Consider the following 9,042-nt stretch of genomic DNA (forward strand, 5'->3'; position numbering starts at 1 on the left):
ATTTAAATAAAGTTATAGATGTAACTAGTTTATATTTAACGGGTGTGTATAAAATTATTAGTACAAACTAAACGAGGCAACGTTTTCTATCGACCTATCGATCTGGTACAAAGAGTGGTTGCAGGTGTCTGTAACTTGGATCTATTTAGATATTATTCCGATAAGTAATGCAGCCTATTTTGGACAAATACTCCACTCTCCTGACCTCTCTCTTTCTCTGAAAATTATTGAAGAAACCCCACAGTACAATAATTAAGGAGCAAAAGCCCCAAATTTCTCTTTTTTGATCGAATCGCGCCCCCAAACTGGGGCCAAAGCTCACCTTTCTCCCAACCTTTCTCCCAAACCTGAGTAATATTTTAGATATAAATATAAAAGGTAAACAGAACGTAAGATTACGTCATAGTGCAAGGGGGTGAAAAATGTAAGTAAAATTAACCTTCGTTACAAAGTAGAGAAGAAGAAAGAGAAAGAAAGTTACACGACACTCACACTAATAAAGGAAACATTTCCCATTATCCTACCTCACCTGGCAAATAATTCTCAGACTACTATAATGAGTTACAACAAGAGATCATAGACATGAAAGTGTCACTCCATATCGCATTAATCACTGTCTACCTCTCTCACACGCTCACTGTTCTTTATTCATATGTATACTAGGGTGAGAACCTAGCTTCATGTCTAGCTTCCATAGTAACATACAATCTTACATAGTACTATTAATGCCGTAATTGATTCTTCCCAACTTTATGCGACAAATTTTAGTGGGAAAAAATCGGTCATAGAGAGACGTTGCTTAGGGCGTCTGACGCCGATGACGCCGACATCGCGAAGCTCCATAGATCGCCATTGCCGCGGCCATTATCGTGGTTGAAGTCTTGCGATGACCCAAATGCGAAGCATGGGTCTTCGAAGCTCGCGAGCTGCTTCGACGCCTCGGATTGCCCGTTGAGGTGAGAGGCGACGAGCCGATCGAGCGTGACCCAATTCGCGATTCCGGCCTTCGCATTGTAGTCCTCGTCCATGTCAATGACTGCATGGATCGTCTCCTGCAAGAAGCTTGTTTGGTTACTGCAGCCGTCGTCGGTCTGCGGTGGCGGCGTGTACACCGTGGCGATCGACGGGCTCTCGAGAGCCGGCAGTTTCAAGAATCTTTCATGTACGTCGGCGTCGAAGACGGTGTCGATCGGCCTGAGGTATCTGGCATTGGAATTGAAGGTGTCGTTGTAGATGCTGTGTTTGTTAAGTGAGACATTCTCTTGCTTGAAAGATCTGTCGATGCACTGGAGGATCTGGTCGAGTGCGCCATCGCAGCTCGATTGCATCATCTGGGTAATCTTGGCCTCTCTGGTTGTGGAAGAAGAGGAGTTGTTAGGGCTATCCATGGCTTTGTGGTAGTTCTTCTTTTTGAACACTCTGCAGACTACCCACCCGTCCTCTTGGATTGCTTCTCCAATTGATCCAGATACCTAAATCCAATATTATAACCATTCAGGAAATATATATCTAGCTATACCTAGTACTAATTAATTAATGACTGGAATCTTGGCAGCTAGCCGGAAAGGATTTTATTACGAATTATAATGAAAAGATATACATTGGCGTCGGAGTTATCGTCGAGCCGGTATTCGTGCATGATCCAGTCGGACTTCTGGCCGTGTGGGGCGCGGCCTTTGTAGAAGACGAGAGTCTTCCGCATGCCGATCCTTTTGAAGCTCGTGTAGATGACCTTGTCTCGGCCGGTGGCCTTCCAGAAGCCGGCTTTCGTCGCACGGTTGGTTCGGGTTCCGGTGGGGTACTTTTTGTCCTTGTGGCTGAAGAAGTACCAGTCGTTTTGCGGCGTGGAGCCAATTTTGCATTCCTCTGTACAAAAAATAAAATAAAAAAATAAAAAAAATGAAACAATTAATGCGAAGAACTATTAGTGTTAAAGTATTAGAGCAGGGAGCAGGAGTTCCTGAATTCGAATTCAGTATCATCTAAAGCTTGTACATGAAGAATCTCACCTTGGATGTCCCATGGCTCGAGCTTATTGAGATCGATGTCGCGGATGACATCCAAGTCGATCTTCTCGGCGGCCACCTTCTTCCTCAAGTAGTAGTTGAGGAGCTCCTCCTCAGTAGGATGGAACCGGAATCCGGGGGGAACGCAAGACTGCCCATTAACTGAGATGCTCATCTCTAGCTTCTTCCTCAAAAGAAAGAAGATGAGGGATAAGAAAGAGCAAGGAGGAGGAGGAGGAGGAGGAGGAGGAGGAGAGTATGCAAGGTGGCAGTGTGAAGGAGAGAGGAAGGAGAAGGTGTGGTATTTATGTAGTGGTTAAACAAAGGGTGGAAGCCAGAGAAAGAAAAAGTTTACCGCTATCACTCTATCTTCTTGGTTTACTGCTGAACAGTGGGGTAGTTCTGCTGCAACAGTGAAAAGCCACCCACCTACTAGAGAAGAAAGAGAGCGAAAGATGTGGTCCCTCTTCAATTAAAGAGAGAAAAAAAAAAAGTAGAATAGAAGAGTTGGAAACTAGAGCTTAGAGAGAGAGAGAGAGAGAGAGAGAGCATCTCCACGGATGACAGGCGACCTTAAAAATCTCCAAGAAAAGCACAAGCAAAACTACCACTATCGCTTCTATTTCTCTGAAGAATCTCTCTCTCTCTCTCTGTCACTTTTATCCTCATGATTCATTTCTCTCTTTATCTATCTCTGACCTGTGTAACCACCGCAACAACAACTACAAAAATAACAGCAGCATCATCAACAACAACAACAACGAGGGAAATAAGCGCATAAAAAGGATCTAGAAATTAGAGAGAGAGAGAGAGAGAGAGAGAGAGAGAGGGAGGGAGGGAGGGAGGGAGTGTGTGTGTGTGTGTGTGTGTGTGTGTGTGTGTGATGATTGATGGAGTCGGAGGCATATAGCTTTCAGGGGACCTACCAGCATTTGAAATAGCATACATATGCTGGTAGGGCACATCAATCTTATAACAAACACACCCTCTTGCCTACTCTGCTTTATTCTCATTAGGACGATTTGCAAGATAGTTCTCTTTTATTTTCACATAAGCAAATATTTATCGAGACACATGATACTCACAAACAAGACGACAAACTAGTTATATTTCATATTAACATCTAATTTCTCGAGAATCAGGCTACTAGATTTATATAATATTAGATAAAATTAAAACCCGAATTAGAGGTTAGTATGATCGGAAGTACACGTCATTCGCTTCACATTTTAAGGATAAATTAATCTTTTTAATTTTATCTCTCCTATTTAAATGGTCTGCGAATTAAGAATAAATTTTCAATTCTATAAGTAGGTCTAGGAGTAGTTCCGATTCAATTCAAAATTTAAATTAATTTATTTTAGTTGAGAAATTTTAGTTTAAGTAGGAGAAGCACTCTATCCTAGTTAAATTAAATTTCATTCTAATCTTGTCCAGTAAGTGTAAGCAGGAAAGTAGTTTATTTTAAAGTTTTAATCAAATTTCGACTACATAAATTCATTCATGTGTTGTATAAATTTATCAATTAATACTAATATTTGATTTTCTACCTCTTTTGACGAACATTCAGAAATAGGGGCATAATCGAGCTGAGCTTGATCTCAATATCAAGCTTAAATTGAAATTTATTTTAAACCTAATGATAGTATCAAGTTTGAATTATAATAATTTCAATTTCCTATTATGTAGATCAAGCTTGAATCTTATCTCAATTGTTTTGACAGCCCTAACACAATTCTATCTCTTTGAGCTTCATTCTAGGAATATTTTTTTCACATATTTTAGAATAGGATATGTTAAATCAAAATAATAACTAAACATTATAATAGCCCGTTCCAGAATACAAATACCACTTTAGCCTTAATTTGATTACAAGTTCACTCAGATATTTTAGCATTCTTCTTTCCGACACCAATAGACATTAACTAGTAAATAGTACTAAATAAATAGTACTAGGTTAACATTAATCAAATTAACAGTACTTTGCGAATAGTAACTGATGAACAGTTCTCGGTACATAGTAACGAACAGTACTTAGTGAACAACGTGATATTATTTATAATCGTTGCACCTATCTCCAAAGTTTACTCACTTTTCAAATATTGCACATCTATTTTTATAATACATAGTAACTGATAATTATATAATTACTGCGTACAAAATAATTTAATAGAAGCATTGCCCATCTAGTCATTGCATACTTAGCGAGCATTCCACATGCAGCAAGTATTGAACTAGCAACTTCAAGCATTACACATGTAACCGACGATATATCAAGCAACGCATACCTTCGAACGACCTCTCCACCATTGCACACGTAATAATAACTTTGATCTCAAGCATTGCATAGATAGCAATTAAACATTACACATCTGGCGATCTCTAAAGCATAGCACACATAATGACGCAATTGTAAAACATTGCAAATATATCGAATGATAAGGCATGTATTGATGCATGCATTACATAATAATTTATATGTCTTATCAATTAATTTTATATCAAATTAAAGAGTATTTTTTTAACTTTGCATTACATCAAAAATAATTACTATATTTTTATTTTAAAATACAAATAAACATAGAATAATTATTTCTGTAATAAAAAATTTTATTTTGAGAATACCAAATAAGAATACATATTCTAAAATTAGTTTTATTGCTAAGTGAATGAGGCAATTGATTTGTGGATAGAATCTCATTTTCGTAATTATTTAGTTTGTATTGAATCATCCCTCATCCTTTCTAATGTAATTATAAATGGATTAGTTCGGTTTTTTAGGCATACTACATAGAGAACACAACGAATATTAGTCTACGTCGGTAGATGGGAGATCTAATAATTAGTTTGTTTTGTTTTTAATTTTTTGGACGTACTTCTCGCATGGACTATCTTATAAAGTTATTATAAAACAAAGAACAAACCTATCTGTTTGTTGTATATGTGGTTGTCAAAGATATACACGAGCTTTATAGTTTCCTTAACAGTATCAGGGCAAGTACTCGAGTGACAAAGAAAACTCCTCTTCCTCCACGATGTCTGGGTGTCATGAGTAGTTCAAAGACACAAACTTTGTTTCATACTGTAGCTCTCGCTCACAGAGTCCAATTCATTTACTATAAAGTGATATTCCTTGCCTAATCTTTTAACAGTTAAATCCCGGTGCAATTCTATTCATCTTTTATACGTGGTAGGAATTATGAGTCCCGAAGCAAGAATAGGGTCGGGTTGACTGGGGTCCACCTAATGGAGTAGGGGGCAATTGCGTATCCAAATTGTGTTCTTATCTGATCAGATTAAGTTCAAGCAGGTTAAACCTAGTATACAGATTATTTAGATTAATTTGTATGATAGCTTATTATTATTATTATTGTTGTTACGATCCGACCATGTGGGTTAAGTTGAGTTAAGTTAGTTAGTTAGCTTTATCTTATTATTTTAAATTTTAACTAAATCAGATAATCTGCATAACAATCCGATCCGTTAAGATTTCTACTCGTATAAATAGGAGCGGTCATGTATTATAATAATTATGGAATGAGAATTGAGTTTAGTTATTTTATTTATCTCGTCTTTATTTTTTACCATAGCCGTTAAATGTCTTTATTATTTTAGGAATAGATCATAGCCGTAGAACCTCGAAAGTTTCCAAACCCTAATCACCTTCCTTCACCACGAGCAACCCTACTTTACGGTCGTCCAGCACTATCTTTGGCCATTCGCCACCCTCCAACGATCACCGCAATGTCTGATATTTACTATTCTGCTCCATTCCGACCTTTCCCTCACTCTTCTATTTATAACTTTTCATCTTAAAGTCAGATTCATGTGAAACTAGAGCCATTAGAACCGTAACTCACAAGGCTACTACACAAAAAAAAATTTAATTTTTTTTGTGTTGAAATAGGTCTAGATCTAGTTTGTAATAGTTATAAATAGATTTATTTAAGTTATAATGAGTATTTTGGATCATAATCGGGTTAGCAGAACATTAAAAAGCTATTGAATCTTACAAGGTCGCTAGTATATTCGATATATGTCATGAACTAGATCTAGATTAATCTGAATATAAGAAAATTGTGATAATTTATGTGGTGGTAGCTTTATGAGTTAGGGTTCTAATAGCTCTAGTTTTACATGAATCCAACATCTAGATGAAAAATTAAAATTAAAGAGTGGAGAAAGATTAAGGGGTAGAATAGTAAATATCTGATGTTGTGGCGGTCGTCCGAGGGTAGCAGGTGGCCAAGGATTGTGGTGCATCGCTTTAAGGTAGGGTGGCTCATGGTAGAGGAAGCCTGGAAGGCTTCTATAGTTGTGATTGACTCCTAAAAATATAAGGACATCTAACGATTATATGATAAGATAAAAATGAAAAGAATAATTTGGTGTTACGAACTAGATCTGGAGCGATCCATTCGTAGGATGATCCTGAGATTTTGAGAGATAGTATTTTCGAAAGTCTTAGATCTAATGGCTTTGGAATGAAGTCAATTAGAGATCCGGATGAAAAATTATGGTTAAAATAGTAGAGCAAGATCGAAGTAGGGTAGAATAGTAATTAACCAACGTTGCGGCGGTCGTCGAAGGGTGGTGGATAGTTGTAAGATATGGTGCCTACTGGTAGTAGAACGTGGCTAGGGCTTGGAAGATCGAGATGCTTCTACGGTTATAATCTACTCTTAAAAAGATAAATATGATTTAATTGCTAGGGCAAAAGATAAGAACGAAAATAATAACTTAAATAAACTTAGATTCCTTCAATGATAATCAATTAAGGCTGCACTTCACATATTTATAGAGGCTAACCCTTAAACCGGCTTTCATTAGGATTTACCTTATTAGCTTATATTAAAGATAAATATGATCTAGAAATAAATATAACTTAGCTAAATCAGCATTCCTTATCTTTCTTAGAATGTTTCTTCGTTTTGCCATAGATAGAGTCTTAATCTAAAGAAACCTTGAATACGAAAGTTATAGATCAAGACGTTGTCAATCTTCTTCAAGTGGTTTCATAATATTGGGACGACTTCTGAAATATCTAAAGAATATTTTTTTGAAACTGTGCAAAAGTTAATTGAATTGAACTTAGCGTTTGCATTTATAATCGGAGGTAAATTTATCACCATAGTAAAAATACAAGCATTTCCTTTTATGCTCCTCCAAGTCATTGGATATAAGTTAGCATGAGATCATCTTGCGGCTAGGCTAAGTCATCTGCGTAGGCTGAGTAGAGGTAGATGTAGTCTCTAGTGGGTCGTGGACTTAGACCGTCTTTCTTCTTTCCTCCTTATGGATCTAATTCAACTGATCCAACTTGGACTCTATCAAAACAGCTAAAGAGAATGCCTTATCAGAAGTAGTGGGCCTCAAAGCCTTGATCTTAGCTTGAATGTCAAGCCTGAACTTACTAATGAAGGTACTATTTAAGGTCAAGTCAAAATCAGTTAGTAACTCAGTTGTAGATCTGCTCAAACTCCTCCCAGTAAGCTCGAACTGTTGTTGACTGAGTTAGCTTAGCCAACTTAGCTTAAAAGTCCTCGTGCTGAGTCAGACCGAACTGTGCACAAATTGCATCTGCAAAATCCTGCGAAGACTCAAATGGTTAAGTTCGCTCAGCCGGTTGAAACCAACTAATTGTCATGCCCTCCAAGTTGAATAAAACTAGCTGGACCTATTAGAGAATCCAATGGATCTTCTTTAAAGAATTTTAGGAAATCAAGCTTGACGGTCTGAGCTTGCATCTCGAAATGTGGTCTATCATCGTGGGCCAAGTGACCTCGTAGTTAAGGCTAGTCACGTGGGTTATGGGCCCATAGGTTCGACTCTTGGGTTGCATGCCAATTTGGCTCAGTCCAATTGTGTGGGCCCACCAGGTCGTTCCACTAGTTACCCTCAGACTCGTATCCAAAATCAGGGTATGCACATAGGTCCTAAACTAGTTCGCACATATGGTCTTATCAGCTCGTAAAAATTTGGCTTGCCTAAAAAATTATGCACTTCATCATCTCCATGCAAGTGCCCTAGCCCTAATCCTCGAGCTAAAATTTAATTTCAACATAAAGGCGCCACCACAAGCTGCTGTAGCCTTGGTGGTGGCTAGGCAGGGTGGTTGGTTGTCTGTAGTTGCCATCCGACACATCTTCGTAGAGATGGAGCGACGGTGGAAGGCTGAAATAAAGCTTGAGCTTGAGTTGGTTCACTGGCCCTCGACAGCTGTGGAAGGGACCCATGGCCCCATTGCATGGGAGCAACGATGGTGGGAAGCCCCAATGAAGCCACCCGAACATAGGGTTAGCTTCCTATGGTGATGGCTGTCGAGTTTAGCCACCCAACAATCGCTGGTGGCTATGGTGGCCACCATAGGCTGGTAATCAGCCCGAGGAAGCCAGTCGTGGTTGTTAGTAGATGTGGGAGCGTCAGACTTGTGAGCACCAACTGTACATTGGTTATATCAGTAGTGGCAATCGATGGCAGTCTTCATGCTGTTGCTAGCCTGGCTTGGTGAAAAGCTAGGGTTTTTGGCCCTAGGTTCCACCGCGGGTGGGAAAGAAAGACGACCACGACTCTTGTGATAAGGGTTGTTCCGCCATGATAGCAGCAACTATGAGGCATTATGGTTGTAAAGGAACCTCCACCAGAGCCAGAGGAGGGGTCGAGGCCGCAGTTTGTGTTGGCTAGTCCCCTTCCTTAAGGCTTGCATTTTCTTGCCATCGAAAGGCTTGCTCAACCTTGGTCAGTGGTGTTGGGTTAGGAGAATCGCCATGGTGGCCTAGATTGAGTCCTTGATGACAGTTTGGATTTCCTTTGATGGTTCTCATTGCCGACAGTTGTAGGCGGCGATGGTGGTGGCGCCAAGGAGACACCCATAGGAATAATGATGAGTTTCTAGTCCTCCACAATTGCTCATTTCTTGTTCCTCTTTTTTGATCTCGTGTTAACCATCGGTCGAGGAACGTCAACTTTGATACCAATGTTATGAACCAAATCTGAATCGATCTGAATATAAGAAAATTGTAAAAACTTATGTGGT

General features: G+C 38.9%; 1 protein-coding gene across 1 annotated transcript; it reads right to left on the reverse strand.

The window, feature by feature from the left end:
* Nucleotides 1-429: 429 nt before the first annotated feature.
* LOC140772918 (NAC domain-containing protein 43-like) lies at nt 430-2,463 on the reverse strand. Its single transcript, XM_073115182.1, has 3 exons — nt 2,010-2,463; nt 1,601-1,866; nt 430-1,472 (listed from the first exon to the last, which is right to left on the reverse strand). The coding sequence occupies exons 1-3, from the start codon at nt 2,179-2,181 to the stop codon at nt 783-785; spliced, it is 1,128 nt and encodes a 375-aa protein (XP_072971283.1). The 5' UTR covers nt 2,182-2,463; the 3' UTR covers nt 430-782.
* Nucleotides 2,464-9,042: the final 6,579 nt, after the last annotated feature.

The sequence above is a fragment of the Typha angustifolia genome, chromosome 2, assembly GCF_048772165.1.
Source record: "Typha angustifolia cultivar Huaian chromosome 2, ASM4877216v1, whole genome shotgun sequence".
Taxonomy (NCBI): Eukaryota; Viridiplantae; Streptophyta; class Magnoliopsida; order Poales; family Typhaceae; genus Typha; species Typha angustifolia.

Coding starts and splice junctions, on each gene's coding strand:
- LOC140772918 (XM_073115182.1), bottom strand. CDS start 2,181: ATGAGCATCTCAGTTAATGGGCAGTCTTGCGTTCCCCCCGGATTCCGG. Junction 1,867..2,009: donor CGAGCCATGGGACATCCAAG/GTGAGATTCTTC, acceptor TTTTTTGTACAG/AGGAATGCAAAATTGGCTCC. Junction 1,473..1,600: donor ACGATAACTCCGACGCCAAT/GTATATCTTTTC, acceptor TATTGGATTTAG/GTATCTGGATCAATTGGAGA.